Source organism: Netta rufina, assembly GCF_964035555.1.
Source record: "Netta rufina genome assembly, chromosome: 7".
Taxonomy (NCBI): domain Eukaryota; kingdom Metazoa; phylum Chordata; class Aves; order Anseriformes; family Anatidae; genus Netta; species Netta rufina.
Genome location: NC_140130.1, coordinates 19,858,109 through 19,882,959, shown reverse-complemented (window position 1 = coordinate 19,882,959; position 24,851 = coordinate 19,858,109). Strand labels below are relative to the sequence as shown.

Sequence of the window (24,851 nt, the reverse complement as noted above, 5' to 3'; positions counted from 1 at the left end):
CTGGCATGAGTGGCTAAGATGGTTTTCTAAATACCTGGCTGTTGGGAACAAATTTTGCATGTCATGTACTGGAGCATTATAAAGTAGTTCCCCACTTTTCCATTGTGCCAGCAGAAGAACTTGTGTGGTTAACTGGCTTTGGGAGGTGATCCAGGCTGCAATTAACCTTCTGGGAGAAAAGCTTTAACCTGGATCACTTTGTTCTGGCTCATCCCCTGGCTGCTCAAGTTTCAGCTGTCTTCCTACTGTGCCTTCCAAGTGCCTCGACTGTGCTCCTCTGCAGCTTTCGAGGCAATTGCCTTCACAAATGGAGCTGAAGGCTGGAAGCCACTAGACCCTAACATGCAGAAAGGTCTGATATGAAAGGGACAATGTGGGTAATGGTCTGGTGAGCGACGGGAAGCAGTGCTTCCTTGGTGGCAGCTGCTTACGGCACTGTGCGAGAAGACGTGTTGGGTAATTTCCCAGAACCAGCACCTGTGGACTTCCCTATAGGCTGTCAGTTGCATAAAAAGCAGTAGTACGAGTCTGCTTATGTCAGTACACAGTTATACCTGATGCCAGTGAATGATGTTCTGTACTGATGTCCCGGCTGGAGAATGTGCTACCAAAGCATCTGTTCGACTCTGGAGAGAAAGAAGTGTTATAAAGGTAGGGATTTACTGTTGTGACAGAGTAAAGCTGTGAAGTACCTGAGTAACGTCCTGCTGCTGTGTTAAAGCCCAGTTTTAATAGGATACTCAAATCAATATAATAGTCATATCAATATCAAACTGAAGACTGATAGGCAGACTTAGGAATAGCTGGTTAATGGTACACATCTGCATGCAGAGCTTTCTCATGAAAGTGCATCTGTTCATGAAGATAGTGACACTGTGGAATCACGTGGTTCCTTAGTGGCAGGAAAAAACGTTCCTGTCCTTTCTAAGTAGAATCCTCACCTTACATTAACCCCTTCACAGACATAAGTCTTTGAAGATTTGCTTTTGTCTTCACTTTTCTCCTGGTGCTAAAGAAGCCAGCTTACAAAATACAGACTGCCTTTTCTTCTGCCTGCATTTTTATAGTTCTCTTGAGGAGATGTTCTAAGTCCATCCCCTCAGGTTCCTCCTCAGGCTTGTTATCTCGCCCTGAGAAGCTGGTTGGTGACTTAACACAAGTCAAGAAAGATCCTAAAAGGTTTAACTCTGTTGTTCAAAAAGGCTGTTATGCCTTTAACTGCTTTTGCATTGAACCTTTGAGTCTCATTGCTTTCCCATATGTGCTTTTATAAGTCATCACAGATGGAGAAAAATGGGCCTCAGTCTTTCGAGAGATTTTAATAATAAGCATTGCACAGGCCAGCTTCTGCATACTTTGGCCTCTGTAGAGGGGAATTAAGACTACAGGATCCATATGTTGGCAAGTATAGGGCCAACTCTCCTGTCCGTCCTGTCCCCCTTACTAGCCCTTGTGAATCCCATTGTGCTGCACTCCTCAGGCACAGGCAGGGCATTTCTGTAGCCCTCTGTGTTATGGACTGAACTGTTGGGCTTGATTCTGAGGACAGCAAAAATGGGATGTGCTCCTTAGGGTAGTTCTTTGGGACCATGTTCTAATGCAAGCAGTCTAAAATATGGGAAGAGAAGTGGAGCTTTTCCTGTCTTTTAATTATTCCAGGGTTCAGAAGACCGTGGTGTCTGTGTGCTGAGGAAGAACACTGAAATCTGACTCCATCATCCACTGTCTCTTTTTGAAGAGCATCTGTGTATGACCAAAATCTGGTCAGATTGGCTTTAAAAGAGGACACAGATAGAGACATATGCAGTATAGCTCCAGACTGAATTCAATCCTTTCTGCCTGGTTTTTGGTCCCATCATTAGGTCTAGCCCTATTTGGTACTGTTCACACAATGTCCTGCATTCCCTCAGCCTGCTGAGAACTGTTGTGTTTTATGCACATTTACATTTGTGACAATTACTAGTTAACGATGGAGTGCAAAATGCAGTTTCCAAAATGGCTTTAGTTTTACTTTGACTAGGTGTTGTTGCACGTACTTACTGTGTTCAGATTTTGTATGTTGCCCCCAGCTATATAACAGAGTATTTGGCCACAAAACTTATCCATGTTTGTACAGAACTCCGTCACAGGTCCTTTCATAAATCCAATCTGGTGCATGGTTCCTTTCCAGCCAAGTGTTAACTGAGGAAAGGGAAAAGTGCGACACTTTTTTTTTTTCTTTTTTTTTTTTTTTTCTTGTTACAGGAGCATTTTATGCAGGAAACTGTTGCTAATATTCTTGCCTCTTAACACTACAGTCAGAGACTTCTGAAACAGCTTGCCCTCCCAGTACACCTTAAAACATCTTCTTCCCCGTAGTGCACCACATGTCCTTCCTGACTCATATTACTGTCTTCAGTCCTGGAGGAAACCATCCTTCCATTTCTAGTGTAGTGATCTCAGTGCTCACTCATTTCTGAAGTCTGAGATCATCATGGCTGTTATTCCAGCTCTGTTTTAGTTCCTCCTGCACAAGGCCAGCATGATGTTAGTTAACAGCAAGAGTCCTATGACGAGACAGTTTCACAAGTCTCCTGCTTCACTGGAACCCACTGCAGCAAGCCCCATCTTCCTGTTCTCCAGTGCTCTGCCCCAGAGTTTCAGAAGAGATTTTTCAACAGCACTTTGTTCATCCCAAGCATCTCACCCCTTTGGAAGCACTTTGGCTCGGGTTGAGGAACCCTAGAAGGGTAAGATGGACATTGAGCCTCTGAGGAGGAAAAAAGACATACCCTGAGCAGTGCTGGAGGAAGATTTGCTATCTTCATCAGAGGGCTTGTAGCATGCGTGCAGGTGGTTACTGGGCCAAGAGCAAAGAACACTTTTATCCTTTCAGCCAGCTCAGGATATGTAGAAAATGCTATAAAGCCTACAAACAGAAGAGAGAGCCTGAGTTAGTGAAGACATGTTCCACAGGCAAAAACAAACGAATAAGCAGTAGGTAGCAAACAAGAAGTGAGACTAGATTTGTCATCGGTTGTCTCTTTGTCTTTGCTGTGTGTTTTAGCTAAGGCAAGTGTTGATGCTAAATCCTGAAATACATTTTATTTGGGAAGCAGAGTTCATCCTGAGGTTGACAGCATATCTGGACATTGCTTTTATTCAGTTTTTGCAGGTGACATGGCTAGGAGGTTTTTGTGATAAAATCAGATTTCCTCACAAAGCTATTATTAAAAAATGTTTGTTTGTTTGTTTGTTGTTTTTTTTCATATTATAGTCTCTGAAGGACTATGTATGTTTGTGCTTCCATGGGGCAGTAGAATAACATGCTGAATACTGGGAATTTTAAACATTTTCAACTGATTGCATCAAAGGCAGCTGACGAAAGCATGAATGGAAAGTTTGTTTTGCCATCAGAGTCTTTAAATACTCTTATGAGAGGAAAAGAAATAAAACGCCTGGAGATTTCACAATATATGACTTTTCCACATTTTCTTCTCTTTTTCCAGGCAGTTAACACTAATGAATGGGCAGTTGATCACTTCTAGTCAATGTTCATTCACGGGTCTTGCACATAAACCATAAACATTAGGAACTTTTACCTGGTGCTGAAAGAAAATTGCATTCGAACACTACAAAGCTGGTTAAGTTATTAATACTTTTTATTTCCTAATTTTCAGTCTCCAACAATGTGTTTTTAAACAGTAACATGGACAGTTTTATATACACTCATGAACTGTGCTTTTAATTGTAGGATTGGCAATAAGTCATACAACTTAGTAATGTGGAGGTTCTTTTTACTTTTCTCTTCTTTGAAATTTTGCACTTATGTGCAGTTTTTTCTTACTAGTTTTTCCTTACACTTCACAAGGAAAGCAACTGTACGCCTTAATAGAAAAGATGAACTTAATGAAAATTCTTGTTGCTGAGAATTTCAGAATAGTGCCCAGTGTCAGTACTTGGAGTACCCAGTAAGGACTGGCTTTTATGTCTCTAATTATTGGTTGAACAATGTTTAGATCTACTATTAGATTTATTTTCTTATTAATGGTAACCAAATCTGGCTTTAGAAGTGTCACATTTTGTAGCCCTCAACTCAGAAGGCACTTCTCCACAAATAAGAACAATTGCCAAGGCAATGGGGAAACTCTCCTCCTGATCAGATGGGAACACGAATGATTGTGAACCATAAATGTGCTGACCTTACCTGATGCGGTGCCTTCAGAGTGACCAACATAGTATACATCCTTCTGTTCGGTTTTATTCATGATGAAGTACAGCTCTGCTGGAATATCATATTTACCCATTTCATCAAAGCTACAGAGGGGAGAAACACAAAAAGCTGGCAGACTGTTTGGCTATCACAGTGTGTGTTACTGAAATGTCAGTCTTGTTCATTGCACTGGGCAGGACCCATTCAAACAAGACAAGAAGGGGACAGAAGGATGCAGCCGTACTGACAGGTTGCCTGATGCCTCAGGCTCTCTGCAGAGGAGGTGCAAATTTTGTCTGTCATATGTGGCCCTTGGGGAAGTGAATTTAATCAGTGCTTTCACTAGCAGGGGTTACAAAACACATTTCTCTCTTGGTTGAATTAAGCCGTGAGAGATTAGAGATTTCTAGACAGGGCTGCTAAGCCTGTTCCAGCTTGCTTTCCTTCTCACAGTGCTGTCTCCCTTTTTCTCAGCATCCCCTTTCAGTTCCCAGTGTCTGAAATCTCTTCCTCAGCCAGTACTTCCAACCACAACTACTAGTGACCATACTTCTTCATCTTGATCTTTACTGTCCTTGGCTTGTAACAAGGACCCTGTTCTGATGATGTTTTAAGTAAAAAAACCTTTAGGCTGAAGCTATCTAGTTCCCTTGGACTTTCTGTCTTGAATAATTCCCCATCCAAAGAGTACCTGAACTGCCAGAACTCTTTCTGGCTGGTTTTAAGGGTCTTGTGTTTTGAAGACCAAGTATTCCCTCGGCTGTTTCCCAACCAGACATCGTAGCCGGCATCTGCAAGGATGAAGCCTAGGCTGTTGTTGGGCAGGTTAGAAATCCAGTGGGTGGCGTCTCCTAGAAAAGCATGCTGTAGGAAGACTGCAGGCTTTTGCCCTGGAAAAAATTAAAGTATTCTCATATTGGAGCAGTAGTTAATGTCATTCTGAGATTGGAGTACGGGGTTTAGTCTGTGAGAGGCTTTAAATCTTTCCTGCTTATAGAAGCTCCCAGGAGAACTGTATAGATATTGGGCTGAGAAAACCTAAGAATTTGTCACATGCAAGCAGTTTAACCATTTAGTGACAGGAATGACAGATAAAAAATGTAATGAGGTGGCCAGTCCCCACCTACTTTTGTGCTAGACAGCCAGTGTACAGGTCCTACATTGAAACCAGCTATCTACAGCTGAAAAATGCTGAAGGCAGAACAGCATGTGGAAAAGAGTATCCTGATTTGTGTAGGAGTTGGATCTCAGACCTTCCTTATGTCCTATGCCCATGTCACACCTGTATTTTGCATGTTCCTCCCACTGGGAATTCTGAAAACAGCAAGTATGTATCCATCCTCAGTGGTAACTTCATACTCCTCACAGGGGTATCCGTGATACCTGATAATTTCACTCTGTGGGAAGCCAAAGGAAAGCTCGTTAATATAAAAGCCATCCCCTTCTGGAGCATAAACAAGCTGAATGGGCAGGCAAGGCAACCAAGTGTGGAGCTCTTGTCACAAGGAACCTGATGAGACCACCTACACCTAATTTTGCCAGTTCTGTGAGCCAGAGCAAGGGGTCCTGGATTACTTTGTGTTGTGAGAATCTACTGCTCAAAGAAGGGGTTAAGCTCCTCCTGCCACCATCCTGAGCAAACAGGTTGTTACCAGAGATTGTTAAGAAAGATGACTTTATAAGAAAGTCACAGTTATAAGTATAGCCCAGCCTCGTGTTCATCATGTTCAGATAAACGATGCTGTGTGTGCTCTGGACACAGTCTAAAGCTGAGTCCTGCTTCTGGGGTAAAAATTCAGCAGCCCAGACCTCCAGGGCCCTTCAGCAGGTTCACGGGAGTTGCTTGTTAGAGTTGGTACCATGGTGGTGGTATTGTGAGAGAAACTTTAAAAGAAAGGCAGAGAAAGTGCCACAACTTACAACATTCATAAAGTCTTCAGGGTTGCGGTGCTTCATGTGCTGTCTTCCCTCTGAGCCAAGAGTGAAGGGTGCTGTGAACCCTGCTGAAAAGGCAGCTCCCTGGGAGCAGAGCAGCACGAGGAGGCACCACATCTCGGGGCTGTGTGAAAGAGCAGAGGCATGTGCGTTTGCTGTAGGAAGAGAGAGCTGGGGAATTCCACAGGGAGACCCAGGTGGGGAGTCTCTTGGAGGTTGCCTCGGGTGTTCCCCAAGGGGCTGACAGAAACACATACCTGTGTGAGGAGGGACTGTCTACAGACCACAGTTGCAGAATGGTAGAGGGAAACACCTGGGGACACCTTCTGAGAATATGCCTGAGCATTTTGTAGAGGACAAGTGAATTGTGGTTGGTAAGCATGGCCAGCTCCTGCATTGAGTCAAGCAGAAACTTGATATGGAAGCACAGTCACCTGGGATGACGATCACCCAGACTGGCTACCTATATGTGCCTCCACCTCTCTGCCAGCAGGAGAGTGAGAGGAGAAATCCTTTTTCTTCAGGAATGAGGTGGTGGAGGTTTGGTGAGGGCCCTCTTTCCACCTTCCCCCTCCTCCTTCAGAAGCAGTGCCATTCCTGGTGCTGGTCAGCAGTGTGCTAGGGTGAGAGATCAGCCAGGGAAGATGGTGAAGAGTTATGCAGGGGCCAGGAGTGATTCAGAGGCTCAAAGAGGATGTGTAATGGGATTAGCGGAACAAATTTGCACCAGACCAGTGCCAGCTTGTACTTTCACCATGGGTGATCTGCCCCAGACCATGTTACAGTTCTTCTGGAAATTAGTTCCTCTGAGATGATGGTGCTAAAAAGATGACTATGTGTGGCCACCAAAAAGCACCATGAGTCAGTTCCCAGACAACCTTTCCTTTCAGGCTGACACTGGCTCATCCAGGTCTTCATTCAGCATCCTCATGAGCATCTTCATCAGCCCTTCGCTGCCCTCTTCATCCAAAAGCCTCCTCTGCTATCCCCAGATAACTGCGTTTGTGCTTCCGCTACTTCTGAGCCCAAAGTATCTGTCTTGAAACTGATGCTTATCACCACTGAGAAACTGTGGAATGATTCATTTTTAGAGCAGTAAACAATGGAGACTGCCTGCATGTTGCCATGGCCCTGTATCCTTTCTCTCTTTGAGAGAGCTGTCATTACAGATCTTGTCTTGGTCACAGGGAGGTGACACCTTGCTCTTTCCTGGGCCCACTGATGATCACATGGGAACTTTTCTGAATAGGAATTAGACAGTGCAGTCTATCTAGTGCCAGATTACACTGATACCTCCTACCACAGATAAGATTCCAGGCCTTAGTCATTTTTCCCCACAACTGAGTCAATGAGTATAGGAACACTGCAATCTGTGAGCCTCCCTGACCTTTTTGTCGTCATGCAAATTTTGTTTCTAAAGTTCCCTAGAAAAGGAAAGAGCATGTTATATGCCATAGGAAGCTACTGAGTGTGCAAGTATGAGCTAAAACTGCAAGAGAATGGCAAGAGAAGTGCTATTACGCACAGTGATCCTTACTTACAAGAGAGCTGCAAGGAGGTGGGATAGGATTTTTCTTTCTAATGCGAAGAACTGTACAAAAATGATTCATCCATGAAGCTCACAATTGGGCTTACACTTTCTGGAAATGCCCTTATACACTTAATTATTATTGTATGCTGAACCTGCCTGTGTGAAGAGAGAATGAGGGCTGGGAAGAGAAAAGTAGCAACCATTCTGCTTGTAGATAACAATCTTAAAGGTCAGGAAGGCTACCTAAAGTTCAACAACAGATTCCCTGGATGAGTAATGCAACGTAATGTTTCAGCTCGTCAGGGCTTCTTGTAGGACTGCCTCACCAGTAATGACTGGGGACATTGCTGCTTGTGTAGGCCGGGTTTCCTCAGAACAGGGCATGCTTCTGTGACTGAGGGGTGTTTATCCTAGCTCACCTTTCTGTCCATCCTGCTATTAACTTCTGATGTCAGTTTCTGTCAAGTTTAACACTGAGATACAAGCCTGCAAAGTAGTGGGGCTATCAGGAACCCTTGAGTACTGTTTGCTGGGAATGACTCTTCAGTGGGGTTCGTGCCCAGCTGGGGGAAGGCAGCTGAGGCATGTTCTGCAACCAGCTGAGCAGTCAGCATGGGTAAACTAGCCAGCTAATCAGCATTCATATGGCTCCAAAGTAGCCATGGCATGTGTGGCTGGTCAGGAGGGTTTGTGAGGGAATTTCATAGGAGACCCATATGAATTATAGGTTGCGTTAGGAAGTTAAGCAGTCTTGGGAAACAAGTCCTTCTGAAACCACACGTTGGTAGGTCCACTGAACACAGAGAATCCAATTTTTAATGGAGGACAGAGGTCCTCATGCAGTCACATTTCTGGAGTCTGCTTCTAGCGTAAGACATCTGCTATGGCGAGACGTGCCACTGTGATGTTTATTTCAACTGGGAAATGGAGCTGTCGATCAAGGTAAGATAAGAGAGTACTCCCTGGCAAGTAATGAGGAAGGTGATCAGGATCTGTGGGGGTGACGGAGAGGTACCCAAGCACTCTCTGAATATCCATATAGGAGAAGGAATTCTGACTTTTTTCTATTCTTCAATTTAACCTTCAAATTTGACTGAACAAATTGAAAGAAGCCAAACCTCCTGAGTCATCAAACAACTGGAATGAAGCAGAGTTTGGAAACACCCAAAGCTTTAAACTTCACATCAAAACAAACACCATTCAATTCCCCTTATATGTGAAATACTTCTTAATTTTTGTTGTCCAAACAGGAAGCCTCCCAGCTACACACTGAGTCAGCACAACACTCTTTTCTGGTTTTTGCCATTTTGCTCTGTTCTAATGGGAATAAAACATATCTCCCTTTCTGTGCAAGAGGGAATAAAGCATTTTGCTAATGTCTCAGCTTGCTTTCAAATCACTAGCAAGACTAGCTGAGGCAATGTAGAGGCAAAATTACTTCGTTTTTTTTTAGGGCAAACTTTTCTCGATGCACTCTATTATCACGTAGCTCAGCTGGCATAACTCACAGACTTCCAGGTATTCACCTTTTAAATCAGATACAGCAGGCTAAGTAACATCAATCTTGGCAGGCCAGTGCTCCCTTAAGCTTCAGGAGCAAAGGCTTACAGTTAGGAGCTTTCAACAGCCATTTTTTATTGAGAGAAATGAAGTCATAGGGAAATATTGGACTTGGTAAACTCATAAAAAACATACGTAGAAGGAAAAAAGGTCAGAGAGAGAAATGCCCTTGAAAGATCTTTAGGGACTTTTAAGATTTGCTGAAACTAAGTTATAAGACTTGAGAAATTTATCCATCTAGCTTTATGCTTTAAGCAGTATAAAACTTACTTCATATTGGCTGTAAGGCATACACACACCAACCACAGAAGCAGCTATGACTGAATGCATATGAGAGTCTGCTGGCTTACTAATAAAACATACATGTGCATGGGACTGCAAGAACAGAACATCCAATTTACACACACAGCTGCAGACCTTCATCCCCTTGCTCTCAGACTGAATAAAACAAGTAGAGAAAAATGAAATAGTTGCACTTTCTTCTTTTTCTTTTTTCTTTCTTTCTTTTTTTTTTTTTTTTTTGCAGGTTGAACTTCTTTGTCTTCTGACTTGAGCAGACATGCACTTCTGTGCGTAGCAGTAGGCTTACAGAACAGAGAAGAAATAAGCTGTCTATTCTTACAAGCAACGACACAAAACCAAGACTGCAAAACTTTATGGAGACAGGCAGCAGAGAGAGACCATGATCATGTATGTACAAGAAACTTACCTCTGCTTTGACTTGTGTCCTCTGCTGCAGTTCCTTGTCTGTCTCCACCAGCAGACTGATTCACTGGCAGAAACCTATGCCAATAAAAGGAAGTCAAAACACAATGAGCACTTCAGGGTAGCAGCAATGAGTGTCATGAGTTGGCAGCATGTATTGAAGAGCATGTTTAAGTGCTGATTTGGCAGTACTTCAGAAGTGAGGAAATCTTTGTGATGAAAAAGATCTTCCAGTTAAATTCACAAAACCATGGAGCAGGAGAGGTTAAGAATTGCTTACATACCAGTGGTTACGATATTTAACACAGACCTGGGCGTCCCAGTTCCCTGAGGCTGTGGCAGACCTCGACCTGTACTGTTGCCTGTCTTGGTGGCTGCTCTGAATGTAATATTTTAGGATGAAGAGGAGGAAATGTCCAGCTACCCTCGACATACTCTCTCAAGAACTCTCTGCTGCTACTTTGCATTTATCTATGTTAATTTTAAATTTAGCACTGCGCACACATTCCCAAATATATTTTTCAGTGAGCACCACTGCTCCTGATACCCATCGTACTCTAGATCAGTCTCTCAGAGTTGACATGGCTCCTGCAGGGATCCTCTGGTGCCAAAGAAGGCTTGAACACTTCATATAACCTTTCTTACAGGGAGGAAGGGGGGGAACAAATAAGGGTTCTAGTTTCTCCTAAGCCATTTCCATGAACTCTGAAAACATAGTGTCCTTAGAGACCTCTGCCTAACCGCTGAGTTAATTGCAGACAGCCCAGGGGCTCAGCGCTCACTGAAATTGGCCTGGTGGCCGTGGCCAGAAGGACACGTTCTGTGTCCCCAGGCAGCAAGGCTGCAAAGTAGATTTCTCCTACCTGAACACCAGTCCTTTCAGCTAATTAAGTCATAAATGTCTTTGGAAGAACTTGTATTTTGTCATGGACTGATGAGCATTTAGAAGAAGACCGGGTGAAAGGTATGTGTTCTCAGGAACATGGCTGCAAATAACATGCTGCCACTGGGTGGTGGAGAAAGGAGAGGAGTGATGTAAGAACAGGGTGTCAGAGTAGCCACAGTACTGTGGTTGTGCTCTACATGTAAAGCACAGAACTGTCACACTTTGGGCTGTGATAGGGTTAGTTTTTTTCATAGAGGCTTGTATGGTGCTGTGTTTTGGATTTTTAATGAAAATGGTGGTGATAGCACACCAGTGTTTTAGTTGTAGCAGAGCAGTGCTTACACAGAGTCAAGGACTTTTCAGCCTTTGGTGCTGCCCTGCCGGTGAGGAGGCTGGGGGTGCACTGTGAACTGGGAGGGGACACAGCCAGGACAGCTGGCCCAGACCACCCAGAGGGATGTCCCATGCCATAGGACACCATTATCAGCAACAAAAGCATGGATGAAGGGGGGGATGTTTGGAGCGATGGTGTTTGTCTCCCCAGTCTCACCATCAGGCCTCAGGAGCCCTGCTCTCCTGGAAGGGGCTGAACATTGGCCTGCCAGTAGGAAATAGTGAATGGATTCCCGGTTTTGCTTTGCTTGTGTGTGCAGCTTTTGCTTCACCTAGGAACTGTCCTTATCTCAACCCAGGAATTCTCTCTCACACTTTTACTTCTCTGATTCCCTCCCCCATCCCACCTGGGGTGAGCGAGCGAGCGGCTGGGTGGTGCTGAGCTGCCTGCCGGCGCTAAACCACAACAAGAGCATTCTGTAGGATGATGGAAAGGGTGATTTCTCAGTGAAAAGCACTGCAGCTCAGCAGCTTTGATGTCTCTGCATGACAAAAACTTTCAGCAGAGCATAAATTCATCACTCAGAAGGGCTCTGAGACATGATGAAACATGTCTGTCCTCATGTCCCAAGGTGGGATCAACAGTCCCCATGATGTTTTCAATGCTCCTTGTCCAGCCTGCTTTTATTGGTTTTCCACGCCAGAAAATTTAACACCCTGACTCTTATGTGGTCTCCCAAGTAGCAAAATAGGGGTAGAACTCTGATCTCTTTCCCAGGTGAATCTGAAGGATGTTCTGACTGCTTTCAAACGTACTGCTATTGCACTTCCAATCCTAAGTACTAGAAACTCATAAATAGGCCTCAAGTCCTCATGCATTTCCCTCACAATCAGTAAGTTAGTTGATGGGCTTACTCTCTGGAATGCTTTGTCCCCAGGAATTTATATTGGGTGGAAGGGATGTCCCTGACTGGAGGGAAGCTGTTTTCTTTGGGTCAAGCTTTATTTACATTTGCGGAGCCCTTGATCCCAAGGAAATGGGATGGGCTTCAGCAGTGGGCTCAGAAAGGGATAGAAGTGGCATTGGCCGTGGTTAATTTGTTTGGCTAATGAACCATTTCATAGAGTAATATTGTGTCACCTGCGAACTGTCTTAAGTGTCACAGCTGTACCTGCCCTGGTTATCATCCCAGGCTTCACCCACATTGACACTTGATTCAAGTGGAGAATGAGGGTCTCACTCTGAAAAGAGGCCCCCTAAAATGCACTGTGTTTCTTTTCGTGGTGAAGCTAATGGCATTTCCTTGTGGAGGCATGGTGAGCCATAATGCTGTAAGCTAATAGCATGGAGGCTACCCTTCAGGTGAGTGCCTCTGTGCAGTAACTATGTCACTGCAATGAGGTTTGTAGAGGCAGACTTCCCCCAGGAAATGGAATAGGATGACATTTCTTCAGCACTGTTTTAAAGCTATCCTTTCCGCTGATGGGCAAATTGTACCCATGGGTTGAAGATAGTGATTTTTTTCTAGAGATGATTGGGTGCCCTTTATTTGAATGTTTACTCCCCAGAGAGGCTTCTCAGAGCTGTGATAAAGGTTCAAGCAGCTCTACCCTGTAGTAGTTAGTAGCTTCCATGCAAATTAGCAGGAGATGTGAAGTTCCTGATGGAACTGGAGTGCTGTTGTTGCCAAGATGAAGTGAGTTCCTGCCTCCCACCCTGGAGAGTTCAGGTACACAGATCCTGAAAGTGTTGTCAGCAGAGATCAAGTCTGACAAGAATTCTTTGTCTTGGGAGGTACCTTGAACACAAGTTTCCCATCTTACAGGTGCATTTTTGAACCACAAGACTGGCTTTCTTCTTTCTGACAGAAAACTGCTGTTTTCTGCTGTCTTCCCTCCTTTTGTGCCTTGTTATTCCTTTTGAAAAAAGTGTGAAGCTCTTTCAAATGAAGACAAACCAACTTTTTTTTTTTTACTTTTTTATTTTTTATTTTTTTTTTCAGTAGTGAGTATTTTGTGTGAACTCAATTCTTATTTTCTGGTGATCATCTTATCAAATAATAAAGCATAAATGCCATGGCTGCTAGAGTTAGTCTCAGTTTACACTAGCTTTTCGGGAACTTCCAGTCCACTAAACTGAGAAATGATATGATCAGTGGAAAACTTTGACATCATTGACCATATACAGAGAAAGTCAGTGCTTTCATTACTGTTAGGGTCTAAAGAAGACATCAGGCTGCAAGAAAACCCTGGTTCCTGTTAGCAAAGTACAATGTGTTGCAGAATCTAGGCTTTATCAACTACAAAGTGATTACTGATCTCAAGGTTGCCACAAAGTATGAAGTGCACCATCAGGATCCAAAAGGCACTGTAGTGACACGTAGTGTGGAAATAGCATCAGCCAGGAGAAACCCTCTCTATGACTCCAGCAGAAGCTGTATGATGCTATATGATTCCTTTGTACCCAGCAAAGGCTGAGGAATGAGGGAATGAGCCAGCTATGGCAGAGGGAAAGGGAATGAGCCAGGTATGGCTACTGCTTGTGAGTTAAGGATACTTCTGCATCAGATCAATAATTTCATTATACATACGCAAAGGTGCATCCAATCCCCAGATGAAATCCAGGTGTGCCCATTCCGGAATCTTCTTGTGATAGATAAGCCTCTTAATATGAGACAGTAAAATGTCAGCATCCTTAGGATCTGCAAGCAAGTCTCGTCCCCCAGTCCATACTGCAGTTGGTACAGTCATTTCTTCTACATTGTAGAGAGGAGGAGTAGCCTGGAAAACATGAAGTAGGGCTGGAAAGAATGTCCAGTAAAGCAGAGCAAACTTTAAACATGTATCTGGTGTTTTTTGTTTTGTGTTGTTTTAGGTCACTGTTCAAAGCAGAGGTGCCTAAAACAAACTGGAGGGAAATGCCCTCACTTGCCTTTTCTGTCTATGTTCACAGGGGTGATGCAACTGATAGTACGGCCAAAGGAAAAGCACCTCCTGAACTGACAAAGAGTTACTGTTGGATCGTTGCTCTCTCAGCTAGGAATTCATAGGGCAGAAGCCAAGAACAAAGACAGAGGATGTCAGGATGCATCTGGATAAACCCCCATCTTGGTCCTCAGCTTGCGTACTTGTTTTGGAGTACCAGTCAGCTCCAGAAGACATACGCGGTCTGGTTAGAAAAGAACGTGTGACGAGTATGAAAAGGAGCATGAAGTGACTTCTGTAGGAGGAGAGAGGAAGTAGCTGAGGATTCCTCAGTTTGGAAAACAGGGGCCAGCACAGGGACAAGAGGCAGGCTTATACAATCATGAACAGTATGAAGAAAGAGCACAGGAAGTAATTACCCCATTATTTCTCATAACACAAAACCTAGAAGGCATCCAGTGACTTTCCAGGGGTAAGCAAATTCAAGACAAACCAAAGGAAGTTGCCTTTCATGAAAGCCATCATTAAAACAAGTAACTGCTAATGAGAGGCTGTTGTGGAGACCTAAAGGGCAGGAGGGTCAAGGATGGGATTGGAGTCTTGGGTGGAGGAGAGGATCCTCAGGGTCTGCTTAAGGACAAAGTCCTTTTGTCTCTGGCTTCCAGAATATAGGAGCAGCTATTAGACACATTAGTGCTCTCCAGTTGCACTTTTCATAGTATTGTTTCCCTGAGTATTTATATATTGGCAACTGTGTCAGTCACCCTAGCAGGCAAGATTCCTCTTTGGCCTGATCCACTAGGTATACTCTTCAAAATTAATTTTACATATTTCCTGCCCTTCTTTCCTGTTATTATTATTATTGACTGTTTCATTGACAAGGTTTGGTCTTCCTCTCTCTCTCTCTCTCTCTCTCTCTTTTTTTTTTTTTTTAATATTATTACCACTAAAGCTTGCATTTTTTCTCTGTTAACTTCCAAACTGGAAAGTCATAATACAGATGGTGGTGGCTAATTCCATCTACATGTATTCAGAAAATGTGTCTCCTACTACATTATTGTTCTCTTCCTCTGTGCTTCTGTGTTGTTCAAGGGTGACAATGTTGTTTCACCAAAAGGTACCTGCTGGTATTTCTCGATGTTCTTCTTTGAACTGCCCCAGTCATAAGCTTGGAACTTCCCCGAATGGGCTTCCTAGTAGGATGAACCAGAGAAGGGTAATTACAAATCCATCATTCAGGAAGGTGATGGGATCTTTCCCTGCTAAGTGTCTGACTCCAATCCAAAACCTCACCTGAAGCTTTTCTCTTTTAAAAGGTTAGAAAGAGACAGTGGTAAGTTAGTTAAAAGTTTCAAGCAGTGAAAAGGAGTCAAATGCTTTTGTAAGCATCAAAAGACTCACTGCTCCTGTAGAAAGACCTAGGGTCACTTTCATGGATGATATGTTCTAGTTTGTAAGCCTGCAAGTAGCAATTGCCTCCAGCTATTTTCCCTAAATGCTGCTGCTGTGTTGCCTTCTGACAGTCATGTTGCCATCACTCAGCTCTGTGAGTGGCTCCTTCGTATGTTTTCCTTTCCTTCTCTTGTCTAAATACAGAAGTCACCATTTCTAGATCTTCCTTCCATCTCCTTGGCTTTCCCTACAGCATGTGTTGTGAGAGACCCCATCAATGGGATCTTAATACTGAGGGCAAGGTGTCTGTTAACTCCTGTAACAGTAATAACAGCAATTACAGCAAAAGCTTAGGAGCATTTCTCCTGCATGCCTGTGCCTGCCAGCCTGTGGCTAGGTGCCGAATTAAACCCGAGTCAATTTGCAGACCTCCCCCACTAAGCCTTTGTAACCCTTTTACTTTACAGTTTAGGCCATGGTTATGAAAGCAACGTAATCAAATCTAATATCTCATGTAAATTCACAGCCAAAAGTATTGTTTGATTTTGAGTGAATGCCTGTGCAGCTGTAACTCAAACATGTCCACATGTTTGCTATGTTGAAAAGTGCACGAGCCCTCCTGCAAGCTCACCCTGCTTGCAAATGCTTCCAGCTGTGCTGCTGAGCCCACAGTACTGCCAGGAAACCTGTCTTTCCTACAGCAGCTTGTGTGACAAGCCCAAAGAGAGACAAAGGCAGCTTCCAACAGCAGTGCTGCTGAGGAAGTCCTGTGATAGAGCACAGTGTTCTGTAAGTAAGTGTTACAGCAAGTCCACTGAATGAAGGGTTTATTATTTACAGTTCTATTGCTGCCCACAAACTGAGCACTTTGCTTTTGCAAGAGATGAAAATACAAGGGCCTTATTAGTCAAATTTTATATTCTACAAAGTGTCATACATCTTTGCTCATTTCTTGACCCTCATTGGAAAAGTAATGGTCATTTCTTTAGGCAAGTTCTACACTGGAGTTTAGACATTTATATAGGGCTCTGGATACACCATAAAAAGAACACTATATGTATCTGCATGCACAACTTCCAGCATAAATGTATTTACACAAATGCAGTGTCTCATTGTTGGCTTCAGATGTACCTGTATCACATAGGTCATTTCTATCTATGTAAAGCACACAGTGCTGTATTTCCAAGCAGTTAGCAATGGCTTCACAGCAACATTATCAGCTAGCCCCACTCCTTATGGTACAGCCAGAGGTGAGTACCTAGTTTGTGTTCCAGAAGCTCACTAGTACCTGGCTCCAGTGGACTATATTTTGCACAGATGTTCCAGCAGGGGTTTGTGCGATGTACACATTGATCCGGTTCTGAAAGAAAATAATCAGTGAGTGTTCTTTTCCTCCCTTTTACCCATATGTGCATCAGAAGAAGCCACAGCAGTGTCATGTATCCATAAAACTGAGAGAAATCAAAGCGGTGTGATCAGAGACTCCCCTGAGAGCTCCTCCAGGTGAATCAGGTTTGGAGCAGCAGTGAAACAACAGCCCCCACACAGATCGTTTTCCAGGACAGGTGAGTATCTGAAAGAATCTAACAGATAGAGAGGGGAGAATGGAAAGTCAGCAGCCTAGATCGCAAACCTGTGATTTATTCAGGAGTCTGCAGCAGGTCCTATGTGAAGCAGCACCGCTGTCAGACAGAAGAACAAAAGGAACTGCAACTGTCTGAGGAATGTGTGTGTGTTTTTGAAACAAACCCACACTAGTTCTGCAGGGGTTTCTTAACAAGTCACTGTGTGGTCCTCCTTCTGAGAACACTCTGAGGCATATGTTTGAAAACAATGGAGCAAAACTTTGAAGTCCAGGTGGCCTGGCCTCCAGCTGGACATAGCATGGAGTGACAGCAAGCTGAGGATCTCTGATGAGACCAGCAGTCACAGTATGAACAGGAGACGGAGCCCTAGGTGAGGTCTGGCAGAGGGCAGCCTTCAGGGTTGTGGTGGAGCAGCTCTGCGTTGAAGGGATGATGCCAAGAGCTCTTCTGAGGAGGAAGGAAGTGATGCCCTGACAGCAATGGGGCAACCAGCAGATATTGCTGGCTGGTACTGGGGGGGGCTGTTCCCTGCAGTGTTATGTGGACTAACAGAATAGAGGATTCATACTATAGGATTGAAGGTAGGTTTAGGGAAGTTATCGAATTCTTAATAGAGCCGGTAAGAGTTGTACATACCATGTCAATGTTTTTCATGTTATAGCCACCAAGACTGAAGAAGATATTTCTACAAAGCCTAGCAAAAGGACGGTGGCTGCAGACAGGAACTATCAGCCTTCTTAGACATTCAGCTTGGGGAAAGAATTCTCTTTTGCCAAGCAAACCCTGTGAAAGACAAAAGTAGCATTCATTTAAGAATGTACATTGTACAACATTACTTTTAAAATATGTTTTTGCTCTGTTCCTCTTCCCCAGCACATGCTGTTGTTCTCACTTACCTTTTCTTCATTTGTCAGATGACATTCCCACAAATGAGAAACAACCCAGGTGTTTTCTATTGCATCAGCTTGCTCAGGCATTGCCCAATTTGTGTTACATCATTTTAATGAGTGTATATGTTAAATGTTAACTCCAATTCATATTTTAGCTCTAAGCTTTCAGATATTTACATGTAAAAGTAACTTTGCATATATGATCAACCACATTGATTTAACACTCTTTTTCCTAGCACTGTGATCAAGTGAGTACATTAATTTCCGATTTCAGTGTTTGCTGGATTGGAGACCAGGAATTTTTTTTTTTATTGCTGTAATTAACGGCAACTGATGGGGTGAGTAAATGTATATTTTGAGGGCAGGTACAATGTTGTTCTGGGATTCAGCTTTGTGTCCTTTCCAGAAAAAGGACAGATACTGTCTGTGCATGTTACACTCACTCTCATACCTTTAAGAAGCTAAAGTTTAGAGGAGATTCAAATCTGGCTTATGAGCCACCAAAAAAACATTTGGAAGAACTTTTGTGAGTCTCATCCAACCACCTCCTCCCAGCAGAACTAGACCAAACTGGCTGTGGCTTTGTCTAGAAGAATTTTGGAAACCTCAAAGATCTGCATCTTTGTGCCTCTCTGGGTCACCTGCCCCTGTGTTGCACTACTTCTATGGTTGTTATATGCCATATCTATTGTGTTACAGCAATAATCACCCAGATTAACAATGAATGAATTTTGATGGAACTGAGCAAAGCGCAGGGTGGTGGAACCAGAACTGGCTTCAGCATGCAACAACCCAACACCACACACCATCTCCCCTGCCCTGTAGGACAGTTACAACCAATGTAACATAGAGGCTTGTATGATGCTCTGTTTTGGATTTTTAATGAAAATAGTGGTGATAGCACACCAATGTCTTAGCTGTAGCAGAGCAGTGCTCACACGGAGCCAAGGACTTTTCAGCTTCTGGTACTGCCCTGACAGAGAGGAGGCTGGGGGTGCAACATGAGCTGGGAGGGGACAGAACCAGGACAGCTGGGCCAGACTGCCCAGAGGGATTTCCCTTATCATGTGGTGTCCTGCTGAACAAGTAAACTGGGGTGGTTGCCTGGGGGAGCTGCTGCTTGGGGTCTAGCTGGGCGTTGATCGGTGGGTGGAGAGCAATACATTGTGCATCACTTGCTTTGTATATTCCTTTATCATCATCATAATAATTATTATTTTCCCTTCCTTTTGTGTCCTATTAAATCATCGTTATCTTGACCTGTGAGTTTTACTTTTTTTTTTTTTTTTTTTTTTTTTCCTGATTCTTTCCCCCATCCCACTGTGTGTGGGGGGAGCAAGCAAAAGTCTGTTTGTTATTTAGCTGCCAGCTGCAGCTGGGATAAACCGCACCTATAGAAACGGTTTATGATTGTCCCATAGGAACTGCAGTCAGAAGTTAAACCTACCTAGCTGCAAATGAATATGCTTCATAAAGCCCCATACTTTCTGTATATATACCTTAAGAGCTGAGTGAACAATTGCATGGTTCAACACTTGAAGACAAACTAATACATACCCTGAGCATTTTTTCAGGAAGGTAGAGGAGCTTTACTGCTGCACTTCTGGCATACTTAATAGTAGTGACAGGTGCCAATGCAAAATAAACTTTGATTTTCTCTGCCAGTTCTGGCATTGTTGAAAAAGCAATAAAAGCTGAGGAAATAAAAATAAAGTGATAAGAAAACCATTATTTGTACATTAGACTGTTTTTAGCATTTATGTAAGCTGATCTGCAATTTCATACCAACAAAGAAACATTGTTATCTGCTCAGAGACTGGTTCAGCCTAGCTTGGTGCAAAATACTTCTTCTCCTTGTGTTATCAGCTTGTAGTCTTATTTCTCACTTCAGAGATTTTAATTTCTATATTTTGCCTTCACGTTTTTTTTCTAAACCCATTTAAATGCACACTTTGATGTACATACATGCACTTCATACAATACTCTGGAGTTGCATATGTTTTCCTTCATATCAATCTTTTTTCTTTTTTTTCTGTTGTGCCACAAACTGCCCAACTTCTCTTTCTGTGCTGTCATCTTCCTATTTTGTTTATTTTTGTTAGCTGACCAGCTGCTGTTGGGCACACCCTTACATCTTGAAAAAAAAAATCTGCAGGGCCCAGAATAATTTCTGGTATAACTCTAAGTTGATGGATTTCAAGCTGCAGTGCATTTGGCCCTTCAGGTTTAATCATCTTTATAATAAATTAAGCCTGCCTACATGCTGAAAACAGCTTATCTTTTTTTTTTTTTTTTTAAATATATATATACCAGCAAGGAGCTGTTGGAAAGCCCTGGTACATTCAGCATCTCATTGTCTCAAATCAGGTTTTACTCCTGTGTTTTCCTGAAGCATCAGTCCATTCTGTGTAACTTACCGATGGTGGTGCCTTGTGAATAGCCAATATAGTACAACTTTTCCTGGCCAGTTTTCTTCACAATAAAATTTATCACTGCTGGAAGATCAAATTTTGCCATCTCATCAAAACTACAGGTAGGAGATTAAAAGAGAGGTGTGTATAAATTAAAATACCATTTGAATTTACATTTTATTACAGACTTGTTAGCAAATGAACAGCATGAACTGTTGTGTGAATCATTCAGCTGTATTAGAATCTGTGCCTTTTGGGCACTGGGTATAGGAGACGCTATTCAAGCTTTTCTGGGCTATTTTCTCCCTTCACATCAGTAGGAGGACTCTGACTACAAGAAGCATCAGGTTGAGCTGTAAAAGTCTACACACAAGGAACAGATGTTGTTATATTATCAGAGATGTTTCCGTAGAATCACACATTTTACACAATTTGCCATTAAAGAGTATTTTTAAATGTTCATTCAAATAAAAGCTTGAAAAAAAAATCTTCAATCTCAATCATTTGATCTACCTGAAAGCCCAGAACTCATCTTGATCAGTGGAGTAATTTTGATGTTCTCTGGACCAGCGATTCCCTCTGCTATTTCCCATCCAAACATCAAAGCCAGCATCAGCTAGCATGAATGCCAAGCTGTTGTTGGGCAGGTTTGAGATCCAGTTACTGGCATCTCCCAATAGCCCGTGTTGGAGAAATACAGCAGGTTTCATAACTGAAAACAAAATCAGAAACAAAACAACCTTTATAAAATTTCTTGATTTTCTGGTAGTTCAGGGACATTACAATCCCATATTCAGTACTGGGATTTGGGCCTGCACTGACTTAAAGGGAGACATCTGATCATAGGAACAAAGCATGCATTTCTGTAAAGAGAGAACTTGTAAAGTTTTGTAACGATCTGTAGGAAGATAAACCCAGTATCAGCGAACTCTGGCTTGGCAGCCTCTGGTCATTGTTTGTATAGCTCAGCCTCATCAACTTAAGATTCTCAACAGTGATATAATAAAGGAAGGTGTGGGATCCTTTCCAGTGGTTTCCTGTACCCAAAATATGAATCAGACTGAAATTAAACAGGTGTAAGCAAAAGTAAAGTCAGAGGCTAGAACTGCTCTTCCAAAACAGCATGACTGGGAGGTTGCAGCCTTTACACTACTTTAATTTCTGTTCTTTTTCTCCTTTCCTTCCTTCCTTCCTTCCTTCCTTCCTTCCTTCCTTCCTTCCTTCCTTCCTTCCTTCCTTCCTTCCTTCCTTCCTTCCTTCCTTCCTTCCTTCCTTCCTTCCTTCCTTCCTTCCTTCCTTCCTTCCTCCCCCCCCCTCTCTTTCTTTCCTTCTTTCCTTCTTTCTTTCTTTCTTTCTTTCTTTCTTTCTTTCTTTCTTTCTTTCTTTCTTTCTTTCTTTCTTTCTTCTTTCTTTCTTTCTTTCTTTCTTTCTTTCTTTCTTTCTTTCTTTCTTTTTCTTTCTTTCTTTCTTTCTTTCTTCGCTCACCAACTCATATTATGAAGATATTATTATACTTAATTTATATTGTAGCAGTGTTTTATTGTAAACAAGGGTGCTTGACATAAATCCTGTTTATCTTGCAAGCTGTTCAGGGCAGCCAGAATTCATTACTTAAATTTCACTTGTGTATACAAGCTCTGGCGAACATTTTACAACTGGAAGGTACCTCTTTTCAGAACGTGCACTATCTAGGCTGTTTTTGTCTCATATGAAAGAACTGTACCTGGGTTTCTCTGATTCTGTATACCATCGGGAATTCTGTTAATGGTAATGATATAGCCATCTTCAGTCATCACTTTGTACTCCTCACTGGGGTACCCTTTGTATGTAATGATCTCATTCTACAAGAGAAAGAATAAATGCATTTGATTGCAGAAGTCCGTATCATACATTACCTTCATGAGATATTCGTAAGGAAGAAATATTAGAAAGCAGCTACATCTGGGGATTTAGTCTATGTTTTTAAGCATCTGAATAAAGCAATATCAGATTGGAATATAACCTGAAACTACCACAAATTTCCTTCGTTCTTTGTCTGATCTCCAGGATCTATTAACTAACTATTCAGTTAAAATCTTTTTCTAAAAACTGTGTTACACATGCCATATGATCACAATCTCTTGCATTACAGTGATATGAGAACTAGTTTAACCTGATAGCAGGAGCTTACACTTCCCATAGCTGAGATGAGGGGCTGCCTGGGTGCATGCTCCTGATCTGCTGCAATACGAAGTGAACCCAGTTCACCTATACGACCCTCAGAGAAATCCTGTGAGCTTCACAACTGTCCTTTCATGGATGGCATATGTGCAATGAGTACCACTGTACAAATGACTACATTACAGAAAAGACAGGGCCAGCCCCTTGCATAGTCACGCTAGATATCATTAGCACAGATGATTATCAGCTCTGAAATAATCATTTATCTACTTATTATTCTATTTATTTGTTTGTTTTACAAAAAAAAATGTTATTTTGTAATTTTATTCAATGTAATCTTTTCACATGGGACAGAAAAAAAAAAAAAAAGAAAAAGATTTTAGCAAGTGACTAAAGATCCAAACAAGCTTGCTTCATGAGATATGTTCTTCTGAAAAGCTGGCCATTCCCAATCTAGGCTGGTAGTTCAAAGGAGGAAACATAAGTCACTGTTATTTGGAGCTGATGAAAAGGTGGCATTCCAGATACTCATTCTTCCAGATATAGGGATAGTGCCAAACTAGTAAGTGACACTAAAAAGAAAATTAACTCTGCAGATGTACTAACGAAAGGGGTTGGTCTTGATTGCTGTCAAATATAAGAACTGCTGTTACCTGTACAGACAGAAGGGAATAGAAAACAGTAGTCTGAGAATGGGTTAAATGAAGGCAGCTTATCTACCTTGTTATTTCAATACCTAGAAATCCCTCTGCCATGAGTCATGCATTCCTTCTGTCCCCAGGTAAATCCACCAAGAAACTTACAATATTCATCAATGCTTCTGGATCCACAGCTCTCCTCATTTTTTTGAATTCTTCTGAGCAAGTAATTCCCTGAAACAAATACATCACAGCAAAACCCAGCCATATCTTCTCTCTGGATAAAACAGCATATTAATCTGTTAGGATTCATGATATGCACTTGACATCTAGACAGGCTCTGTGCTCTCTGGTTGAGAGAAGTGCTGCCTAAAGCTAAATGGAGCTGGTGCTCTCTACTTGTTAATTAATCTGAACAAAACTGACTTTAAACATGTCTGAGGGAATTTGGCAGCAGTCTGGTTTCTCTGCTAAGGACTGAACTAGGACATTGCTCTCCATCAGGGTGCAAAGCATCAGTGAATCTAAGGAAAATAGCAAAGCTTTTGGAGAAATGGTCTTCACTCGTTCTTATGAGAAGCAAACCACTTGCATTACAATGCCACATATTTGTTCTGTAGGTTAATTAGAAAACTTCTGTCTAACTCTGGGGAATGCTAAAGTTATCTGCAACTCATAACTAAATCATTGCTAAAAGGAAGTTTTCAAAGTGGAAGAAACCAAGTTGTTGGATAGCTAACTGAAAAAGGAAACCAACAAAGACAAATGAAAGTTAAATTATATAACATTTAATTAAGGATTTAGGAGTCTGAATAAAGTACTTATTTTGGTTGCCTAGTATAATTTATACAAAACTCCTCAATGTCAAAATGTGTCCACTCTGTAGGATGAGGACGGAGAAAGGAAAAGAAAGCTTTGCTAAATGTAGTGATACATACAGACTATGTGTAATGACATCCAGTTTTGTTCAGGAAATGGCAAATAAAAAAACCTGAGAGTAAACTAGCCTGCTTGGATGCAGCTCCACAATCTATGAATGCCTACATGCTCTCAGTTGAAAGATGCAGGGTGTTTGAATGAGCATTCTCTGTACCATACAAACCAAGACCTAGAGCCCGCATCTAAACCTCTGTGATCCCAGTGACACATTCATGAGGTAGACTGAGTTCACCAATAAATCTACTGCATTTATTGCTCTCCCAGTCAACAAGACGGTGTGATTTTTTCCCCCATGAGTAGAAGTTTTTTATTTTTTAATTTATTTATCACAGAGCAAGCATACAATTTATATCCAAACTTCCTAGCAGTACATTCTGATATAATCTATATTTTTAAAATATTTGTCTCCTTTGTAGTAAAAATAAGAGATATTGTAAAAACGTCCTTTTACTTAGCTACTGTTAGGTAAGTTAAAGTATTACTGACCTTGTGCCAGAAAGCATGTGTTCTGCCGAGCGACTGAGATGGCAGAGGAATGGAAAATCAATTTGCAGATGATTGAAAGCAATGCTGGGTAAAGAAGGCAGCAAAATGGTAGTCATGCAGCGTTTTTCCCACAATCATGCAGAAACTTGCCAATAAACATTGATTTCATTCCCACTCCTCATTCCTTCTGCTAGAGCTTGAGCTTTTACTTATAGCAACAGCAGAGAGGTGACTGCTTTTATTCTCAGACCTGCTTTTCATCTTCTCATCCATAATGGCTCT

At 42.3% G+C, this 24,851-nt stretch overlaps 1 protein-coding gene across 1 annotated transcript in view; it reads right to left on the bottom strand.

Annotated features, from left to right (window-relative positions):
* Positions 1-24,851, bottom strand: part of LOC311211454 (lipase member K-like) — a gene marked incomplete at both ends in the record, with an annotated part of 28,601 nt that overhangs the window by 1,992 nt on the left and 1,758 nt on the right. The window contains 16 exon segments of the mRNA XM_084290187.1: positions 555-626; positions 2,041-2,181; positions 2,772-2,908; positions 4,187-4,296; positions 4,884-5,082; positions 5,475-5,589; positions 9,917-10,039; positions 10,043-10,045; positions 10,048-10,114; positions 13,700-13,923; positions 15,189-15,260; positions 19,493-19,629; positions 20,353-20,462; positions 20,860-21,058; positions 22,070-22,187; positions 23,310-23,378. Coding sequence (XP_084146313.1) covers positions 555-626; positions 2,041-2,181; positions 2,772-2,908; positions 4,187-4,296; positions 4,884-5,082; positions 5,475-5,589; positions 9,917-10,039; positions 10,043-10,045; positions 10,048-10,114; positions 13,700-13,923; positions 15,189-15,260; positions 19,493-19,629; positions 20,353-20,462; positions 20,860-21,058; positions 22,070-22,187; positions 23,310-23,378 — 1,896 coding nt within the window.